Source organism: Taurulus bubalis, assembly GCF_910589615.1.
Source record: "Taurulus bubalis genome assembly, chromosome: 18".
NCBI lineage: Eukaryota > Metazoa > Chordata > Actinopteri > Perciformes > Cottidae > Taurulus > Taurulus bubalis.
Window position 1 is genome coordinate 13,510,047 of NC_136606.1, and position 23,764 is coordinate 13,533,810.

At 41.7% G+C, this 23,764-nt stretch overlaps 1 protein-coding gene across 1 annotated transcript in view; it reads right to left on the minus strand.

Annotated features, from left to right (window-relative positions):
- ctnnd2a (catenin (cadherin-associated protein), delta 2a) overlaps positions 1-23,764 on the minus strand; it is a gene marked incomplete at both ends in the record, with an annotated part of 191,130 nt that overhangs the window by 36,870 nt on the left and 130,496 nt on the right. Inside the window, 3 exons of the mRNA XM_079233923.1 lie at positions 1,750-1,932; positions 5,000-5,117; positions 14,103-14,289. Of these exons, the coding sequence (XP_079090049.1) occupies positions 1,750-1,932; positions 5,000-5,117; positions 14,103-14,289 (488 nt within the window). The remainder of the gene's footprint in view (positions 1-1,749; positions 1,933-4,999; positions 5,118-14,102; positions 14,290-23,764) is intronic.

The window sequence follows — 23,764 nt, forward strand, 5'->3', positions numbered from 1 at the left end:
GTGTAAGGATCTCATTCTGAGTAAGGGTGATTGCATTCTCAGTGACCCCACTCAACCTGCCCACGACAGGTTCCAACTATGGCGGCAAAGAAAGGATGCTGGGAAAATAAGAGCAGCCAGGTTTAGAAAGCTAGCAATTAGACTGTCAAAAGAGAGGGACACTCCAAAAACATAGCATGTGATGGTGTTTTGGTCAGAGCTATATGTAATGGAAATTATTATGCAGTACTTGTATGGCGGCATATATTTTTTGGTTGATTATAATGTTGATAGTAGTCTCTTTATTCGTGTGTTTGTCAGCGTATGCTTGACCGAGGGGGCTTGGAATTGCTGTGTGTGTGTGTCTGTTTGAGTGTATGTCAGGGCGACGGTGTATGGAAATGCTTCCTCTGTGTGAGTGTGTGTACACAAGGGTGTGTGTGTTAGGGGCTGGAAGGTAGGGACTGCATATTGTGTATTTGTATGCATATCTGTTTTGTTTAGTTCTGAACCTTGACCACCCAATGTCTCTGTTTGGAAACTACTACCCGTCTCGTTCATAGTACAACTACCCCACCTTATTTAGACAGGTTCTGATAAAGTTGTGTCCGTTTTGTTGTGTTACGCTTTTTAAATGTAGATTATTAAGAATTGCTTTCTTCCTTTCTCCTCTCTCTCTGTCCGTGCCTACGGGTCTCAGGTGTTTCAAGATACAAACGCCAATTGGAAAGAGAGAAAGCGACACAGTGTAGCCAATGAGTTGCATTAGCCTGGAGACTCAATGGCTAATACTAGATGAAATAAAACAAGACAAAGCTCTGGGTCTCAGGTTTGGTTTGGTTTTCCAATATCAGTCGAGTTACGAACGGTTGGGTATTAAGAATGCAAGTACGGGCTGTGTCTGTGTCTCGGTTTTGGGTCCACGGACAATTCTAACATACACACAATATAGTCTAAGAGTTCTGTAAAACTCTTAGACTAGGTGAGTTTTTGACTCCAGGAAAACATGCACTCTCGTCCATGGAGGGAAGTCCACCTCTACCGCAACAGCCTTGAAAATTGAATAAGAGAGTATACAGCAGGGAAGGGGAGAGCAAACTTAAACTGAGAAGGATGAAGCTTTTAACCTGAAAAGTTAGGTTGAACGTTTCAAATACATAAAATGCGATAGAAAAAAAACAGCAGAAATATTTGGCCAACACATTAAAAAAGAAGCCAATGTTTTTTTTTAACTCAGCATGCATATAACACTGTGCTATGTGATTCTCATCCCTCTTTTTCATTATTTACCACACACGTCCCTGTTGAAGGCACGGCTGCTTCAACCACTCACACTGCGTTCCTGCTTCATCATGAAAGTGATGAAGCAGGATCACCCATGTGTATATATGCAGATGGGGGACACATGTAAGTAAAATCTAGAATAAACAAGTGGAGTGGCTTCCATACAAGGCACAAGGGGTACTATGGCCTTTCCAGTTACACGATCTCAACCAAATTGACCACCTATGAAATAATTTGGACTGGTGTGTTAGACTGTGCTCTCCACAGCCATCACCTCTACAACACATGAGGAAGATTGGTGTTCGTTCCTCCATTAGAGTACCACACACTTGTGGAATTTATGCCAAAGAGCATTGAAGCTATTCTAGTTGCCTAACACCAACACTGTATTTTGAGTATAAACGTACATTTTTAAATTCACTTTATCGCTTCCATCAATTTATACAATAGTTATTTCCTGGCCCTAACCATGACCTCTGTCCTTACCTGATCGGCTCCCTTCTTTTTCTTCTTCTTCTTGCCCCAGCAGCCAGAGCTCTCTCCGTCGCGGCCGTTGGCGTCGCAAAGAAGGCCGTCCAGCTCTTCCAACCCCACCTGCTGGCCGTGGGATGTCTCGGCAGCCAAACGGTACGACAGGTTCCTCAGGATGCAAACACAGTTCTCTACAGTCTGGAGATAAAGCGAGTCGGGAGAAATGAAGTGAGTTCGGAGGAAGAGAAGGGAGAGGGTTGAGAAGATTAAAAAACACAGATATAAATGAGTAAAGTGATAAAGGTGAGGTGGGAGATTTGTGTTTGATGCCATTTAATGAAACATCTCGCTTGGAAACACAGCATAACGTAAAGTCAAAGCATGCTGATAAAAACCGCCCACTCATACTTTTACACTATCGGCCTTCAACCCCCACCCACGAGCCAGAAAGACAGAGACAAAGGATAATCTCACAGGTATGTCCCTGTATTTTGTCAGCTCTGACTTTGAAATGAGATTAGAAGGAACTCAAGCAAATGAGGAAAAATGACAAGCCCAATATATTGTATCACACCCCATTAAGCACCAAGTTTAGAGGCGAACCCGAGAGCAAACTAATTCTTAGAGAGAATGGTGTCTATCCTTAAGAGTGTACTTTCACTGAGTGCGTGTACTTGCGTGCGTGTGTTTACTATCACTGAGAAAGGGGAGTCATCGAGTCAGCAGAGTGGAAATTAATAAAGACAAATCATCAATCTTCTTTCTGTTTGACCGTTGGTTTACACAAAAAAAAGAACTAAGGAGTATAATTGAACAGCCTCAAGAGATGCAACAAACAAAACAATGTCTCACTCCAGCGAGCTGCAGTCATGTCTGAAATTCTATTCTCATGCTATTATAGAATGATGTGGGAGAAGTTTTATTTACAATCTACTTTGACATTTCATATTTCGATCTGTTATTTTCACATTTATTGCGTACCCTGTTCTTTCCTGCTGCACGCTTTAGGGAACAAAAAGACTTTGGTTTCAAGATGATTACGCGGTACTTCTAGGAAGGTCAGAGGTAGGGGCCAGTTACCGAACAGTAACATCACAACACAAATTCCATTATTATTATTTATATAGAAGTCGCCAGAAAACTCATACGAGACCGCAGCCATTTATGTTAATGAAAGGTTTTGTGTGTTTGACCTTGTGCTTCTTTCCACACTGTGCTTTAATAATATCCTTGTCCATAACACTCCACTGGGACACTAAATGATATACATTAATGGACACTTCTCCCTGCAGAAGCAACCACATTTAATGCAAGCTGTTAAATATCAACATCATACAATCTATAAAAGTTCAGCATCATATTGGATGTGTATGTAGAATGGTGGGCTAGTCTATTAGTTCTTACACCATCATTTTAAATTACTGTATCAGTTATGTTAATGGCGTCTTAGCTGTGTGCAGGTTCTCGCTGTGAAACTATTTAAATGTCTCTAAAACTTCCTCACATCCATCCTATCCCTTGCAGCAATGTTGCAGTAATCTGTAGATTGTGTTTAATGGGACAATCGACTATAAAACACAATAGTCATAGAGTGAATATTCCTCTGATCTTGCACATTCCTGTCCGGATCTGTGAACATGAAAGGCAGAGAGGAAAGAGAGGAGACTGTCTTGATGACCAAAATGCAAATCCAGAGGAATGGTGAGTGATGGTGAGGGGAGTTTTTGTGAGAGCACTAACCAAGTTGGAACTGATTATACAAGTATATGGACACGTGTACTGGTTGGTAATCAGTTTTAACGTTACTTAAAAAGTAAGTCTGGGCAACGCACGTGTGCAAAGATGAAGCAAAAGAGGCAGCACCAAACGAGCACATGACTAATGTGCATCGCTACTTCAGCAGTGACCACATGCCGGTTCACCTGCCAATCAGTCTTTGTTACTGCGGCGACAGCAGTACTCCTCTGGTGACTGCCGTCAGATGGTGAAGAAGGGCGGGCGGTTAAGCAGTGATTAAAGATGGCCATTGAGAGAAGCTGGGAGACAGGGAGACCTTGAGAAGTCAGCCAACCACAACATTGCCTGTGTAGTATTGACTGGCCCCCCACATACTGTGTCATGAACACACATACACTCCACACCGACGTGGACACGTTCTCACACAGGGAAACACAAAGTGAACATAAACCCGGTCAACTTTGACGTCTAGCAGAGCTACACTGGTAGCAAGAAGTGCTGCAACACTTTGGATTTGAAAGCTGTAATTTGTCCTAAATAAAATGTGTTGATGAACTGCACGCTCCTTAAACACCAAGATTCATCTTCTTTTTGATGGCTGGTAATGAAATGAATAATAATAAAAACATGTCATTATTATTTCTCACCTCCCTTGCAATGAGAAACATTCAGCAGTTTGTCTGTGTCTACAAGAGAGGGAACGAGACACGTGTTCTCTCTTTCAGCCCAACTTCATGTTGAAGTTTGAAAATGCACATTTACTGCTGGACAATCTTGACAATTAAAAGCAGCATTTATACAGTCATGTACATTACATAACACAAGCTAAGATGTTCTCTCTCTCTCACACTCACACTCTCACTCTCACTCACACTCACACTCACACTCACACTCACACTCACACTCTCACACTCACTCACACTCACACACTCTCTCACTCACACACACACACACACACACACACACACACACACACACACACACACACACACACACACACACACACACACACACACACACACACACACACACACACACACAGTTACGGATACCCCGTCATATTAAGTGTTTTCATCCTGTCTGTCAGTTCTAACCACTCTCCTGTCATTCCAGATCCTGCCACTCACACCTGATTACCCCTCATCACCGTCACCTGGCCCTCACGCCCAGCTCACCTGCAGCCCGTTCCCTCATTAGCTCACTATTTAGGTCCCCTCACTTGCATGTGTCCTCTGCCAGATTGTCTTGTCCATTGTGCCAAAACGCTCCAGCGTATCGCTGTACTTTCTGCCTACCTGTTCTGACCCGGTTTTTGCCTGTCTTGCCGACCTTGGATTTTGCCTGCCCTTTACCGGATTTGTTCGCCTGTTTGTTTGATCTCCTGGTTTTGACCCCTGCCTGAATACACGACTAAAGAACTTTGCCTGCCACCTGCCTCTGAGTTGTGCTTGTGAACTTGATTGTCCACTGTGCCACACACACACACACACACACACACACACACACACACACACACACACACACACACCTTGCTGTCGATCTCGTTGCTGCCCAGAGAGGTCTGGATGACGTAGAGCAGAGCATCTGTCAGGCCGTCACACTCCCTCATCCTTCGCCTCGCCTCCTCACCGGCGGAGCTTACATTCCTGCAACACACATACAAAGAACACTGGTCAGAGTCTGTGTGTTTGAGTCTCTGTGTTTGAGTCTGTGTGTTTGCCAAACCGAAAGAGGAAAAAAACTAAACAAAAGGCAAGAGAAAAAGATTTGGTGAGGAGGGAAGATAAGACAGGAAGACAGATGAAAGAAAAAAAGAAAGCTGGTAACGAGGGGTGTAGAAAGGCAGAGAGCGACAGATAAATACTGTTGAACCTGGCAGCTCTCCCGAAACTAAACAATTGAAAATGGAACATTCAAATTCTGGATACATCTCAATCTATGCCCGAAGGCTCGCTTCAATTTAAAGCACTTGACTAGAGTCCAAAAAAAAGAGGGAGAGAAAAAAAGCCGCTTCAGTCAGACAGTTGGTTCCTGAACTTCACAGCCAACACCAACGCTGCTTTGATAATTTCACAATATTGTCCCATTTATTATTAGCAGCTCTGCCAATGTGACGCACAGAAATAATGAATAGCATTTTAATTGAACTGGAGGTACAGGTGGGTGGTGTTGGGTTGGATTTGTTTGGGTTTCAACATGGAGCAGTCTGTGATACAGACACACTCAGTCCCAGACATTGACTCATTTGCCTGTGTCAATAGAATAGATATGAAACTGTGGTTTATGGTACCAGATAGACGTGAATTAAGGTCACACAATAGTATCCATTGACCAGAACATAACAGTGCTTACGTTGCAGTAACTGACTCTTCATGGATTAATGATGATGCTGTGTGATTTATGTATATTCAGTAGGGAACATTTTGAAAATTGAGAAAAAAGTCAATTTATTTTACACTGAATAACAACTTGGAATGGAGCCATGCCAGCAATAGGAGAAGCTATCATTTTGCTATTGAGAGAAAATACTAGGCAATGCTCAAACACAACACTGTTTTTAAAACATCTTTCTTTTAAGGTGAAATGTCAAAAAAACTGATAAGACGGACAATAGAGGTGAGAGCGAAGAGTCAACGCGACGGCGTGAACGAATAAGTTCATCCATCACATTGGCATTATAAAGAGATCACAGCTGTTTCACCACTCTATGAGATGAGGTCAATCATTTATTGTACTGATGAGAAAGAGAGAGACGAAGACGCAGGAACTCAATTAAAACTTCAAGAGAAGGTCAAGTCATTTTTACCCACGCTGAATGCTAATGGGTAAAAACAAGCACACGATGGAAAACCCGCTTAGCAGAGATGCAATTCTCTGCCGAGTCAATATAAAACAACAGAACAGTGAAAACACTTCACCTTGACTAATGTTTAATCAGTGGGTGAGAAAGTGAAAGGGTGGCTTGTGTTTTGCTCTAACGCTCAGCCTTGAATATGTTGACTTCTGAGATTCTGATGCCTTATCAAGGGTGGAGTAAAATAACTTAAACTAAATGGTGATTCTCGCTAGTATTGATGTACACTGCTGAGACAGAATGAGTGCCTGGAGATGCACTAATTCTGTTGTCAACAGATTAGACAAGAATCAAAGGTTCTTAACTGCTGAACAATTAGTTTCAATCCTTTCTGACCAGATTTTGTAGAAGCACACTTCTGCAAGAGCATGTTCTATTTCTTGTCCAAATTATATTCAACACATAATCATAAATAGAAGATATGAATAACTTTAATTTGCACTTCCAGAACAGCCTCATGTTTTTTTAGTTTTGAAAATGAAAATTATTATCACAGACCAATGACATCCCAGCAAGTGCCGCAATAATCCAATCAGGTGTAGGAAGGGTTCATTTACTTGAATGATTTCATCCATTGCCAACAAGGAGCAAAGCCAGATCCTAACGGAATACATTGATGTTTGTAAAATAGAAAAAAATTCTCCACGCTTTCATGCTTCAAGATATTATGAATGATATAGCATAAAGCAGATGTATAAAATAAAGCAATAATGTCCATGTCCTCTTAATATATTCAAGTTCTCTACAACTTGTTAGTTGCTAAAGTTCCATGTGAATTCCTGTGCAATCTTTTTAAATACCTGGGAATGACAATTATTCTGATGGTTGTCTTGTTCTTTGTCATGTCCATAACTTGGCGAGTGACATTGGACGTTGGTGTTGCCAAACTGCTCTGAAAAGGCATGCACGCAGCTGCACCACGAAGATGAACATTGCCATGTAAGTGTGTTTGTGTGTACATGCAAGAGTGCGTCAATGTGTCCATCTGTGCACATGTGCTTGTTAGTCTAGTGGTTCTGTAATGAAGCATGAACTATTGTGCCTTTCTCCAACACGCCTTTCCTTCTAGTTATTGGCAAGCACAGTGAAGCCAGAATTTCTTGTGCAGAAAATAGCCTGCTAACTTCTGGGTGTGATGTGTCCTCAGGCATTCTCACTTCTTGCTGTGTTGCATCACGGAATACTCAAATAATGCTTGTTTGTTTGAGTCAGCTTCCTCACTCTAACATAAGGGATTTATGGGCTCTGGTAACATAATCTGAGCGTATGGTTATCGCTTAGAGAGAGAGAAAGAGCGAGCAGATGACATATTTCAAAAGAAGATGAAGGGTGAGTGTGGAGGGTGACATTTTAAGCAATGAGTCTGCGCATGAACTCGAAAAACACTTTGCTGAGGGCACGTGTGCACCTACTTGGTGGTTTTACTTCTACGTGTGTGTGTGTGTGTGTGTGTGTGTGTGTGTGTGTGTGTGTGTGTGTGTGTGTGTGTGTGTGTGTGTGAGAGAGAGAGGAAGAGACAGAAAGATAAATAGTGCAAACTATGTGTCTTTTTCTTAAAAATTGACCCTCACCCATATGGATGTGTGAATTTGTGCCTGGTCAGACTTTGCATGCGTGCGTGCAAGGATGTGTGTGTGTGTGTGTGTGTGTGTGTGTGTGTGAGAGTGTGTGAATGACGCTTTCTGTGAATGCCCGTAAATTTAACTGGTAATCTCGACTATTTAACGAGCCCATTACAGGCTTGCACTTCATCCTATCTGATGTCACTCCTCATTAATTCAGTCTAACTCATTAGCCTGCCATGTTAAATAATTACCTACCGAGCAAAAAGACACAGTACTAGATTAAGGATCCCATACAGAATTTAAAAGTTGTTATTTTAACTGCACTTAAGTAAAAGGAAAGTGCCATTGCTGCCGGTGCTAAAGAGTAAGCCGCTTCAATTTACGCTCAGAATTTTTACAAAATACATTTTGTACTAATCCTAGTGGTAATTTATGGCATTCAATGTTAACGTTCAGTATATTCTGTCTTCTTGAAGCATAATAAACCTTTTTATGGGATTTTTATTGTTGGAAACATGGTTTAGGGATATTTATTTGTCTCTCTCTACCTCGTGTGCTGTCCTTTCTCTACTGTCTCTTTCCAAGGAAGGCAGACATCTTTAGAAAATTAAAGATTATTATATATCTAATCTGTTAAGCAAATTGAATGAGGTCCTTTCTTTTTCAAAAAGAGAGGTTGTGCCCAGAACAAATACAGCCTTATTATTTTGGCCCCTGCTTTACTAAAGTCAACCTATTTACACGTTGAGTACCTTGTTTTAGGGATAGCATGTCAGCTCTCATCTAGTCTAGTAACCTGTCAAACATGTTCAGCACCAAACCTTTAGGCTACACAACTCTCTTTTGATTGACTGATTTGGTCCATTACACAAAAAAACAAAAATCGAATTTGAATATAGTGTTGCTCTGTTTTGAATGCTTCTTCTCTCAGAAAACATGGCGTACTACACACTAACATCCATATGGGTAAAATGGTTAACAACACATTCATATTTTCTGAAAAGTAGCAGCCACACATAAGAATAACTTTACTAACAAGCTTCTTGGTATCTGCAGGAGTTGGCTTGGCAGTCATTAAAGCATGGCAAAAGTTGACCTTGTTTTTCACCAATTAGGCCCACAGTCTTTTAAAGATCCGAGGCAGGTTCTTCATTTTTCATTTGACATTGATTTTTTGGACCTTCGGAAATGTGTTCAGTCACTGAGTAAATCACATGTTAGTCACAACTCTACAGTTTTAGTTTAGAGGATTCATGCAACATGTACGGTAATATGTCAATATGAGTGAATCTCAGACAGATGGCTCTCTAATGTTGTTCAAGGAACAAATGGCCACTGAGTGACTTTGTCTCAAACAGCTGGTGTGTGGCAACTGCACCCATATCGGATTGTGTGTGTTTGTTTGTGTGAGGGGGGCAGCAAAGGATCATGCGCAGATGGAGTGCACAAGCATACAAACCAATTAAAATCAATGAAATATGGAAACAAAGTCATTCGTGACTACCTACTCCTTATTCTTGATTCATCTGATTACTTATTCTATTTCTCTCCCACTGTGGGTGTCTGAAATGATGTGTGTGATGCCTAGTACACACACACACACACACACACACACTCACACACTGTGTAGAGCGTAGAGGCAGGACGTTTTCTCCAGCTTGGCTGAAAACCACCAACCTGCAGGTAGGTAAACAGCCCCTGAGTGGGGGATATGGAAACCCCTTCACAGGAGACCTTGTGTCTAGCCTGATAACACTCTGTGTGTGCGTGTGCATGTGGGTGTGTGCGTGTGTGTGTGTGTGTGTGAAAATAGGGGAGGGAACTGTAATGCCTGCCACCCGATTAGACAACATATGGGTCCATCACCATCATTAGCTGCTTGGCCCACATTAAAAATATGCACACATGAACACACAAACATAAATGAAAATACACACATTCACACACACTCACTGACACACACACCCGTAATCGAAACACCTGATGCCCTGACACCAGTTTATTCCCATTATCATATGCAACTCCCCCATGCTGGCTGTGATTTCTGAGGTTGATTTAGTTTAATGCCTTTGCTTTTCAGTGGGAACGGAAGCGTGTGGGCTTGCATGCGCACATTCACACCTGTGGATATACAGTACATGTCTATATACAAGCTCACGTACAGTACAGCTGCATGCGCCCTCAAACACACACAAACAAACAGACATACATATACACCAGTGCACACACAGGCATGGACACACAGTACACACTGTGCAGTGCACAGACACACACACAGGGACACAGCGAAGGAACAATGAGCGAGGTGAGAGGTCTGAAATTGAGCTATGTACACTGGGACCTGAACATTGTGGCCTTGTGTCAGTTTAACCCCACAAGAACAGACACTGTGGTAGAAAACAGCCCTGGTGAGCAGCAGAAACACCTTCATTACTCTCTCTGTCTCAGCTCCCTTCTTTGAGACCCCGTTGGTCTTGTTCACCACTTTCTCTCTGTTCTTATCTGTGAAACTTCTTGTCTTCTTCTCCTTTACTCTCCCGTCCTCCTTCTCCTTTACCAGCTTTTTCAATTTGATCTGTACCCTCGCAGTATGGAGCAGTGCTCTGACAGCATCATTTGTCTTTTCCCTGCATCTTCTGAGGTACGTACACACACTGAAGTCCCCAAAACACCTTAGTGAGTTAGGGAATAATAAACTTGACATAAAAGTGGAACGTCTACAGATATCACTGGCAAAAACTGATACTGTAACTTAGTCTTAAAAGTTCAAGGCAATACATCTTGCTTTGGGATAAACAAACAACTAAAAGAAACTCATATGCTCTGATTTCCATACTAAACAAATCTTGGCGAAATCTAGGCAGTATTTAGTGTGAGTTTCCTCATGCACAACATTAAACACATTACTTTTAAATAATCTGTAGCCCTCAAATCACAAAAAAAACTTATCCTCATGTACCCCTGCTGGTATCAAGTCATGCAGATGGTGAGAGATTCTATTTCAAGACTTTTTAGATATCTGAGACTGTCGGAGTGCAGTGGGGAGAATTTAGTTAGTGTGATATGCTCAAAAACAAGCTTTGTCCTATCCACCTCAATAGATACCAAGAGGGAAACATGTATTGTCTTGAGATTTAACCCTTCAGATTTGTCCCCTATTTTCTGGTGTCACGAATGACACTCAGCTATTGCCAAAAGGTGCCAAGTACTTACTGCAGGTATTACTAAACCTTCAACACGCATGGCATGAAATGAAGACTCATTTCAGCTCAATTAAGCAAAAATAATTTAAATCTTATTTACAAAAGGTAGCGTAAATATAATAAATTATCTCTGATGCACAAGTGCTACCTCTTCCAACTGTAAATGGGGATTACATGTAATTGATACTAAACATAGGAATTACTTTATAATCACAATCGCCTATATTCTGTCCCCAGTTATACTGTATACACCCAGATTATTGGTGGGACATTAAATAATAGTTGTCGCTAATAAAAACGTTCTTCTGATATTTCACATTGTCGTATTTGTCACAGTTCTGCTTCCAGTTTCTCACACACACTTAATCAGTTCATTCAGTACACCTGTTGGTCACACCTCATCAGCTCTATCCCTCTCACCTGTGTTTACTCTGCTGCGCCTATTCCCTCGAGTATTTAACTTCCAGCTTCACTCACACTTACTGCCAGATCGTTCTCCACATTCACGCCAGACACTCAAGCTATTATTCGCCGATCCTGCCCGTTTAGACTTCCCCGTCTTGCCTCTTTCCCGGAACACCGCCATAGCCGTCTGTCACCGACCACGAGACCTCAGCTCCTCCAGTTCCTGGACTGGACTCCCCCCTACAGTAATAACTGGGTGGCTGTAGCTCATGGGGAGAGTGGTTGTGAAGCCACAAGGTAGCTGGTTCGATCCCTGGTCTCCCCATATTTTACATGTTGAAGTGTCCTTGAGCAAGACTCTTAACCCCCAGTTGCTCCCCGGGCGCTTCACAGCAGCCCACTGCTCCTTAATTACTTAGGATGGGGTAAAATGCAGAGAATACATTTCCCTTTGTGGGACTAATATGGGATACAACAAAAATCCGCTGTTGTCATCCCTCCCACACACAGGTGGAAAACATTTGTTACAGTTAACAACAACCCAAAAAAGAATGAAAAATGCAAAATCAGCATTGACTCATGCATTATAACATAACTTTCCCAACTGAATATCTATTACAAATGCCAAGCTATTAGTGGGCTGAATTAGATGTGTGCAGGTGTTTGTGATATTGAGTTATTGTGTATAATCACTGTGTCCAGTGCCACAGGCCCCATGACAGTTCCTGTGCTATTGCATTACAATTCTGACAACAAGAGCCAGTGAGGTTTAAAACAGAAATCTAAACTGGATGTTACCTTCAAAACGCTTATTTAATTACAGCCAAGCAATACACCAGGCACTGAGCGCTGTGGTCAAAATGTAGAATAGATATCAAAGTGCTGTACTTCACAAAGCGGTAGGTCCTCTGAGGCAAAGGACAACAGTAGTGCAGTAAAAACACAGAAATGTACAAGCGAGCTGTTGCTATTACGTCTGAAATAATTTTACTGTTGAAACTGTTGTAACAATTGAAAGATCTTCAAAATATAAGTGTTAGTGTTGAATCAGGTCTTCCCATTGATTGACAGGTGATGTTTATTTTTGTCCGTGAAATCTGACCGAAAAGCATCCACAACCAGAAGTGTGCAAATATTCATAATTACACGTTTGGGAAGACCACAATTATGAAAGCTGTATTCATATTTAAAGCGATCACAAACGGAACAATTACCAGAGCAACTGGAAGCCTTTGCTTTGGTATGTTGATTGCATGTACACAATGTAGCACCTAACACACACAATTATGTGAATTACACAGAAATACCTGTTTGTGACATCTTCAGAATGGCTTGAAATGCTTTTGAGAGACATTCAATAGCTGGAGATATGCATTCCAAACAGCTTGAGAGAAGCTTTGCAAAGCGAGTGGGGTGAGGTTTAATCCAGAGGCTGCTGGTGGTTGATTGAGTGCACAGCTCAAAGAGAGACAGCCAAGTGGACATGGAGTTTTTTTCTGAACCGTTTCAGCCCTCTGTGGAGTTGATGTGAGAGTGTGTGTACATAGACGAACAAATGTTGCTGCACAGGATCAAGAACCAGAGCTCCTTTTCTGTGCTTGGGACATACAAGTGAAATATACACAGCCAGAATAAAAAATCACAACTATCGTTGTGTGTTTGTGCAGAGTGTATTGTTACGTACGAAGGTTTAACTTTAGCATCGTCATTTTAAAGATTGGACTGGCAAATTGTCAAACGTAAACAACTACATAGATTTTTCTGTGATCATTTTCAAGGATTTAACAAAAGGTGACTGAAGTGTCCGATCAAAGAGCTAATGAAAATGAATCGGACAATGCTACACTGCATGTTCAGTAGACTTTTTTTTTTTTTTTTTTTACACATGGGATTTCTTCTGTGAATCCTATGAACACATGTATTATTTAAAAGATGCCAGGATTAGTTTAAAATAGTCTGGATTTCTGACTGTGCTGAGTCATGTGTTCCATTTAAACTAACAGGTTCACTGCAATATGACGAAGAGAGCATGAGGTGTGGCACACTAGCACTGTTGTACTGTATGTACACTGTAAAAGGTTTACCATCTGATAAATACAAGTTGAGTGTGCACAAGTTGATCAATGACGAGTGAACTTCTCTGATTTCTGACAAGTCAACTAAACTACAAGCTGTCTTTCATTGTTTTAAGCATTATAGCAACTCCATCATCACAATGCACCAAAACGAAAGTCTTGACACACAAAGGACACGCAATTGGAGGAGTTTCTATGGTTACCAGGGCACGTTAGCGAGAGAGAGAGTGCATGAGAGAGGGAGAGAGAAACAACAGTGCGCTGTGTTCATAGTTTGTGAATGTATGCATCTTATAATCACATAGCAGTGAACCTTCAAAAGAGACAACATTCATTCTCACACACAAAGACGGCGTTACAATACGGACATCTCGGAATCTCAGCAACAAAGAAACACAAGAAAACAACGACAGCGGTCGCACTCAGCACGTTGTCGTATTCTTACAAATGAGAGTGAGATTAAGTAAGAGAGAGAGGAAGAAGAAAAGTGCATATGCATCAGGTGTGTGTGTGTGTGTGTGGTTTTTACCTGAGACACCCCGTAGCGTTGCGCAGCACCTGTGAGGTATGAAGATGGAGCTTGCGGTCGTCATGGTGATTGGGGGAGGAGTCCCAGTTAGAATGGGGTATGATGACGCTGTTGGTGAGAACGGCCAGGGCGTCCTGGATGATCGGCATCTTCAGAGCGTCACATGACGACAGGTTCCAGAGCACACCTGCACACACACACACACACACACACACACACGCACACGCACGCATGGAGAGAAACACAAATAAGACAGTAGTTCACGTTTTTGTAGATAACAATTAAAACGAGTGTTACATGGAAAAAACAAAGTAATTATGTAATTAATGACACATTGATTTGCATGTCAATTATATACATTTATTCCAGATTGTTGATTTTCCATTTGCCAACAGAGGAGAACAATTGTTTTCCAATTAGTGCTCATCAAGTATAGACTCAATCTTTGTTTCTTTTGGCATTAATAATGTGAAACACATAACACAACAAAAAAAACAACCTAAACCAATTCAGAATTTCTGCTCTGTAGCATTTTAAATGTCTTGCTGCAATATTAATGATGCAGGTAAAACAGAATGCTGCACAACTTGTCTATCAGAAATTAAAGGATGTATAGAGTATAATTGTTTAAGATCATACATTTAGCTGAATAAAACTCTCTAGAGGGTTTCCTACAGTGCACAGCGTGAATCATGCCTGTTTAGCAATCATATATTAATGTTCCTGTCAAATCTGTGTACTTGGAGCACAGCTAAGTGAGGACGACAATCTTTTCCACTTCATCTTTCTTTCTTATTACCTCTTCATACCCTCTGTCAACTTTCCACATGTCATTCATAAGCACTTATTTTATGAAATGTTAAAGCAAATGGATCCATTAGTCGCCCAGAGATGTCTCAGCAAACATATTATTGTATTGCGTGAGGTCAGTGCTGGTTAACTCTATCTCTCTAAGTTAAGGTTGAAAAAATCAAAACAGCCCCAAACTTTTTCTAACCATCTACTTAATGATACCAAAGCTAGACCTTTCTGCTGCACTGGAACATCACAAATTAAGTGTGGAGGTACATCAGTACTGACAATGAGGGACACAATCCCATTTGAGAATGCCACCCACTCCTTTATTCTGGACTCTGACTCTACAATATACCTGATAACTTGTGATATCTGAGGAAATGAATTAGTTTGTTGGTCCAGGCAGAAAGCCAACTGTCCAACCAGTGCATCAATCATCACACACTGTGGGAACACAGGCGCACACACATATACACAAATACACCCTAAGCATATGCAGAGTTAATCAGTGGATGTATGCAGCTCCATGCACACAAGTTGGCAGAAAAATGTGCAAGTTTGTATTACGTACACAAGAATACTTTCAATCACCTGCAAGGGCAAACATACTGTACACACAGTGCATCCTATCGGTAACACTTAATCACATACAGTATGGACACACACACACACACACTATTTTCTTTCTTCTTGTCAGATGGAATACCAGATGCCTCCCCGGAGACGGGTGACAGCATTAGACTTGTTGGTCAGCTGTGACACACTTGTGCACATGCGAACCACACATTCAATCACACACGCTTCATCAGTATTCTCACATTCTACATATGTTAATTAGTCATTGCTGCTTGCGCTGGTCATCCCTACCGAGACAGCCAGAAATACAAAGACAGATATAGCAACAAACAATAAGATACAAATGTGTGATACAGAGGGTGATAGAGATGAAAGGCACAGGAATGGAATATAATGAGTGGGCAAAGGAAGCCGGAGGAGCTGAGTGATGGTTTAGGGAGACAGGAACGGAGTGAGAGGACGAGGAGCTATGCAACACGGTTTTAATACGACAAACTATAAAAAGCTGCCGCGTTGAAGGTCACCATATCTCACGTATTCGGTGTCAGACTCCAGATGTCGCAGGTCCCCGATGACAGATGTCATTCATTTGCACAGTTACCACGCAATACAATATGGTTACCACTCTCGACACTAAGTGCTCCCTACGCAATGGACCGTGTTCACAGAGGCTGTCAGCCGGCTTAACGATGTCCTGTTCATTCCACAATACAGTGTGCTTGTTAGATGTAAATGAAACGTAAAGGGAGGGAGATGCACAGTAGAAAGACACTGTCACCTGAAACAACAGCAATACTGGAGATGAGCAAGACCCTGATGGACGCATTCGCAAAGTTTGCGGCCGCTGATAGCACACCTAAACTGCGTATAACTTGCAACCGATGTCTGCCCGTCTCAAGGTCTCACTCACAAAAGATATTGGGCTAATGATAAGGCGCACAAACATAATACTACCGAATTTCCTCAACTTATGTCTGGCATATAGGAGAGAAAGCAAGGTAACGGGTAAAAGACGGAGAAAGATGAATGGGCCAGGGCAGTGTCACTCATAAAAGGAATAGGAATTAAACCTCAGTTCACTGAAAAACTGAACGCAAACTGCCGCGGAGGCACTGGGTGTTGACGAGCTGCCACTTGTGCATGGCCAACAGCAACGCCAGTCTTGATGCCCACTGTATCGTACAATCATAATGAAAATCTGAAAATGACAGACAAAGGGATGAGAGGAGAAACAGGCCGAGAAAAAAACAGGGAATGAAAAAACATGAGAGAGGGAATAAGATGAAAGAGAGAACAGAGAGAGAGAAAGGGAGAACAAAACAAGATGCAACCTCAGTGTTACTGCTGTCCTGTTGCTCATATCTGTCTTTGATAACACCTGTTTTTTGCAAAGCTGTTCTGTAATTGTTTGTTTTTGCTTTGTTGAACCATCATTTACTTTGCTTTTACTGCTGCTCATGTCTGTGTTGTGTTTTTGTCTGATTCGCTTTGACTGTAATTGATACGCCTATCACGATTATTTTTTTAAACTTGATTTTAGGCTGCAAACTTCACACCCCTGGGCAGGGACTAGTAATGCAAACTAGCCTCCCAGCTAATCTAGCAATATTTACAATAACGTTTATCAGTATGCATTGTCCCAGACACTGAATTAATAAAATGAATGGCAAATGACAGCCATTTACATACTACATGTGAAAACCAAATGCACAGTTAATAAGCAGAAAGGTTCATTCCTAATTAAAATGTTGTTAATCTCAACGAAATGTATACATATCCAAGACATCTCCACTGCTGTATTGCTCTTAAGTGGAAACTAAACATGCAACAATTGTCAGAATAAATATGTGTCTGCGTGTGTGTACCAGAGAGAGTGTGAGAGGACAAGAAGAGGAGGAGGGTGATAATAAGGCGATGACCTTGCATGATTTTTGGCAGCATGCAAGTGCTCACACTCAGGGTGTGTGTGTGTGTGTGTGTGTGTGTGTGTGTGTGTGTGCGTGGGAGCATGGCAACATTTGCCTTCACTTTCACTAATCAGCCTCTCACTTCTCCAGATTCAATTTTTTTCCTCTAAGTCTCTCCTTTTTATAGGCTCCTTTCAAACCAAGGTAAAAGCTCAAAGATGCACAGACACATGTACACTCGGTGGCACACATATTGGGCAAAACCCTTCCAAACGGCTCTTTCTTCCAGTGTCGGTCTATTTCTCAAGTGGTGGGTGTTGTCAGTGTGTGATTGCAATCATGTTACAGTGTTGTCTCTGATGACAATAACCTTTCTAGAGGCTTGCAAAGAAACAGGCGCACAGCTGGCTTCTCTAGCCAATGCACATATAAGAATAAAAACACATGCACACACAACACACACTAAGGATGTGAGAGTGGGGGCCTGGGATGTACATTTTTTGCAGATTGCGTTGAAGACAAGCAGAAGGTTGTGTCCTCACTATTTTCTGGGGCAAGGACACTGTCTGCCACTGTCTAACATTCAAGGTTGACACACACACACACACACACACACACACACACACACACACACACACACACACACACACACACCTGCCAGCTCTAGAAAGATAGATCTGAAATGCTTCGCTAAACCCGGTGTCCTTATGAGTATAACATCAGGTGAGCAACAGACAATGATGTCATCCAGGTGGAGCCTTTATGTCTGTGTGTGTGCTTTCTTCCTTCCTCTCTCCCTGTCTTTATCTCTTTCTCTCCCTCCTCTGACTGGTTCCCCTCAGACGCTTGACGGACAGTTTCCTAGGAGGCGGGTGGTTTGGGGGAAATGAGGAGATGATTGCATGAATTCATGAATAAATGACAGTGTGACTTGTAAGGGGAGAAAGTGAGGCCTGTTAGGCCTCAAGTGGCAATGTTTTATTAAACAGCCTTCATCTGTGCGACTCTATGTGAATTAGTTAGCCGTGGGGTCAGAACCCAGTGATGAGTAAAGCCAGAGACGACAAATTACATTGCTAATGTGTCTACAGAACCCAGTGATAGAAAAATCCCAAAAAAAAATATTGATCTGGGATAATAGTTTAGGTGACAGCATGTTAACAATTGTTGACCTGACCCCAGGGTCAGACAACTTAACATCCTGCAGTCGGTTTGTCAGCTCTGGACCTGTAGTGGGGGTACATTGCTGCTCACTGCTTACACCAGAGGTTTCAATCCAATCAGGGTTTCATCCCGCAGTGAAAATACTGCAGAGACATTTCTGCAGGACATGAACAATTTTATACCATAGCAGCAGCAAAAAAAAAAGTCCTCACAGGAAACACTGTAATGACTGTGATGGAGCCTCTGTCCTCAAGCATTTTTGAAAGAAGGTTATGAGCTTTGGCTTCAATTAAAATGTCTTTGGCAAATACTATAACAGTAGTGGGAGCATGGCGATACAGTCAGCGGGGTCCTCATGCCTTGAAAGAACAGAAGGCAAAGTGAATAATTGTCCGGTAAAGGATGGCAGCAGCAGTATTATTTCACTATGTTGTATTTTGTAAACCACTAAGTTAGTTTATTGCTAACATCTTCAGATAGCAAAAGGTGAGTGCTGGTCACTTCTGTTTATACATACAGTACACTTCTTTTGCTTAGTGATGCTTTTTAGACTAAGTCTCAGTCTTTACTTTCATTCGTGCATTGCTGTGCAATGCATATAATATCAATCAGCACATTAAGACATTAGTCAAAATTGTCTCCAGTTTAAAAAAATAAACAAAAAAACATCTTAAGAGTAATACATTGAAGATGTTTAGCACAAATGCCTGCATTTTGAACACTACTTTCCTCAGCAGTTGCTTCTCAGCCCAGAGCAGACAGCAGCTGCAGCAGCAGCAGGTTATGCTATGGTCCACTGCTTCAAGGTGAGCCCATGAGTAAGGATAGCATCTCCTATTGACACCCAAAGCCTGTGCATCGACCAGACTTTGACAGACAGGCCCGGAAGCCTTGACTTCATCCTATCTACCTCACGCTTAGACCCAGGAAGCCAATAAAGCTTGTCTATATTTAAACTTCAAAACCAACAGCGAGATAGGGTAAATTGTTGAGGGAAGGTTTTCCGGTCACCCAAAGAAAAAAGAAGTATGCCCTGTCTCATTTCCCCAGACCTAAACAGATTCTTTAATCACAGAGAATAGGGAAGTGCTTTGACGAAGCTGACAACACAGAAGCAGTAATGAGGAAGCTGATGTGTTATGACTCTAGTACAACCACTTCTTTTTGAGTCCAGCACTTGAAGATTGTGTCTATTGATGTCATTTGAGTATGCACCACTGCCCCTGATGAACCTCACCAACTGCCATTTGCTTGCTTTCAAATCATTTAGCCACCAATTAGTAATGAAGGTCAAGCTCCGAGAGGAAAGCAATTTGGCAATAGATCCAAAGCCTCCTTGCTACGTATCGCTGCAGAGGAGCTAATAAGGTTTCCTTTACCTCTTCTTCTTTTTGTTTAAACATTGCTATGATATTTGCAGCAATGCCCTGAGAAAGGAGTGTCTACACATTCACACAGACTCGCCCGGTAGCTGCCCTTCCCAACGACAGTCCAAAGCATTTACAGGTTCAGTCCAACAGCACTTTGATTATAGATGTTAGAAGAGGGGAGAAAGTTACTTCATACTTTTATTGCCTTCTGTTTTTGCGTCAGTACAAGGATCTCAACCAAAGATCTTTCAGCGGCTTTTTGCGACCAAGATTATTCTCTAATTATTATATTTCTTTTTTTTAACAATCAAAATTGTAGCCAAACCAAGCCGGACACTGATTTACAAGGACAGCAAAGAACATTCATCACAATCAGCCAGCCGTAATCAGCTGTATTTGAAGAAGTATTTAGAATTTGTCTTTTGTCCATCTTTTCTATCACAGAGCTACGACCAGTTTCCACCATTACACATTAAGTTTGACTTATTCAATGTGTGTAGTTACTGGTCATTTTCTAAACACAATAGAACATAACCTGAACAAGCATTGTATCACTGTGCATAAATTCTTGGCGAAATGGACACAATTTATACTTTTGATGTTGTGGCCTCGCTCCTAGCATGTCCGCCTTCTTCCACATACGGGCTTCAGGATCTGACTTCTATTCTATCGGTGGAAAAGATGAAATATTCCCTAAAAGGGTATATTGCCAAATTCTACAAAAGATGGTAGCCTAGTTTCTCGCATGTAAATACGCTTTCCTCTCTGAACCCTGACAGATTCTCAATGCCTCCGTTCTTTGAAGTAGGCACCTCGAGCATCCTTCTTATTGTACTTACCACACTATTCTATTGACATTCTGTGTGGGTGTTTTATTTATTTTATATGGATGCATTTAATTAAAACTGTTTCAATGGCCAATGCAACATAAACAAATCATTTTAAAACATTGTACTCATTGGGTCTTTTTTGTCAGAAAAAACATTAAAAACGCACTCCCTAATTGAATTACAGAGTCATTACACAAGAGTTTTGAGTGGTGAATTAGAGCTCAGGCAGGTGTTCCATGAGGCAAATGAAGATAGACTTCAAAATATAGCTGTACTGGCATGAAAGCAATTGAAATGTGGAGTGCAATACTAAGTAGCCGAGTAAACAGACAACAGGGAAGAGTCATGCATGACACTGATTCACTCAGCCAGCAGCAGGGGAGAGCAAGACAGAGAAGGGCAAAGGCAGGAAGAGTCATGGAAAGAGAGAAGGAAGACAGACTTTCAGAGTGTGTGTTTGTGCAGGAGGACTATTTATGAAAGTCAAAGCTCAAAATATGATGCAGTATGACTCGCGGTGCAATTTATTCGTTAAACTGCTTACAGACCGCACACAAACACACGCACACTCTATCTCCAAGCTGTGTTTTTAATCACAGAGATCACAGCTTTAATCTCTGGAGTCTCTCCAGTGCTGTGATGATATTCTTCAAGGTGCCAGAGCGTCCCTGTAGATGAAGTCTGGTGACTGCCATAACTGAATTCTTTATCTGGAATGAAAACAAAATGTCCCATTGTTTTTCCTTACTACATTCTTCTTTCCACCCTTTGTTTAGTCAGTCCTCCCTCCCATGTTCTTCATCCTTCCTACTAATCCCCATTTCCATCCCATTTGTTGTACATTTTCCCTCTCTTCCTCTTCCTTCCCCCTTTCTTCCAATCATATTTCACCATCTAAATTATGAACACCTTGTCGTAGGAAAAGAACAGCTTCCTTCCTTCCATCCTTCCTATTTCTTCCTTCTCCATCTACCTGCATGTCTCTAATTGTCCTTCCATTTCCTGCCTCCATCCAGCCTGTCATAGTGGTGTCAATAACAATGAATAGTTTCTGAAATATAACCACCTTCATCCGTCCTCTCTTACATTGTCATTTTTTTTGTCTCCACCATTCTTCAGTGGGCCGTTATCAGTATTTGAGGGGTGTGTAGAGAGAGAGACAGAACCCCTTGCTAGCTTGCGTCCCCTTCTCCTCAAGAGAGTGAGAGACCCACGAGGATGCGTCTTGTGTTTGTGCGTGTGTGTGTGTGTGTGTGTGTGTGTGTGTGTGCTTGAAGATGAGCTTTGTCCCGCTGAGATAAAATGGGGTCAGAAGTCAAATTGAACATAAGGGTGCACCACTGACTTCATCTCAGTATTCTTTGTGCACTGTTGTGTGTTCTTTTGTGTCGGTTTGTCTCTATGTCTGTGTGTGTCTGAGTGAATGAGCGCGATTGTACTTTATCTTTGAGGATGTCCAATCCTCTTGCACAAGCTCTCTTATCTCCAGACTAACCTGGTGCAACAAAGTGGGCTTTTGTCTGAGCAAAGAGCGAGAAACAATGGTGCTACAAGTGCAGATATATACATCCCCAGCACAATGCGATGCATGACACTGAACCACATAGAAGGCCAGTATGCACACAGATTAAAGAGAGAGAAGAAGGGTGTGAAGAGCTGAGGGAACGACACAAGGATATAGGTGGATGAGAAAGGGGAAGTAGTCAAAATTATATGACAAAAGAGGAGAGAAGGAGAGAGGCGAGGATTGCTCGGTTCGGTCATGGGAGCGACATGCTCTTCACGTACATGGGATAACTGCTCATTGGAACATCTGCTGCGCTGCTAGCATCCCCACCAATCACAGGTCATAGCTCACCCACTTCCTTTAAATCACAGCAAATTCTTATTAAAGCCTTTCTGAGACACTTATTATTACTTGCTGAATTCCATAAGTAACACAGGTTTTAACCTTTAGACTGAATCCTGTGACACGTATGCACATACACTGCAGTTCATCATTATTACTTGTCCTGAGGCTGCAGAACCAATGTCATGCTGGGAAATAACTCTAACTGCACATTTGGATTACACATATGCTTTAGGTGTTGTATGTGTGTGAGCATCTGTGAGTCTGCGTTAGGCAGAGAGGGACGCGGTGCTTGTGTTAAATGATAGCTGAAGCACTAAAGGGCCTCTAGTACAATATTGCAAAATATTTCAGGAGAAATGGAGATCAAATTATAGCAGCTCATGTAATCTTTGCTTAGGTGGGTGTTCAAATTTAATCCATACATCTTTTGCCTACACAGATATGTGTGTGCCTCTCCACAATAAGTGCTGCACATCTGAGTGTGGTTGCATGAGTGTGTGTATATGCTTGTGCGTCCGTTTGTGTGTGTGGGCGTGTGCACTGCTGTATGTGTGTGTGTCTAGTGCGCCGGCTAACTTGTTCTGCTCATGCCCTCCAGGTTAAGACAAGATTGATCAGTGATGATAAACCACCACAATTGCTGGTCAGGACTTGAATGCTCCACACACATTCTTTGAGAGAGTATGCAGGCACCCACACGAAGCCAAACTTCAATTGAATAACAACTCAAACAGTTGAAAAAGAGAGGACACAACACAAAACACTTTCTGTGAAATTATGTTTAAAAGAGATTTTTGGTTCACTCTTGTGCTCTGCATTCTTTTCAGAAGTTATGCCTTAGAGTCCTATTAAATTGTTGAGGAGAACTGTGATTGCATATAAAATATCATTCAGGTGGAATGTTAAATTGTTTAGCATCTGAAGGAGCTCACGATGAACAGCCTTGGTTTCTGCATAGTGAGTGGTAACATTTTGTGAAGAATATTCTCCCACTGAAAGTTGAATGCATTAATTCTCCAGGACATGAAATCACTCGGCTAAAACAACTACTGGCTGTCAAGGCCAAAATTAAACTTGAATACAATGAGGCTAATGTGTAATTAAAAGGGTGTTTGTTGCCAGGAGTTTGTGTATGCCTCCTGTTTGTTTGTTCAAATATTAAATGTTC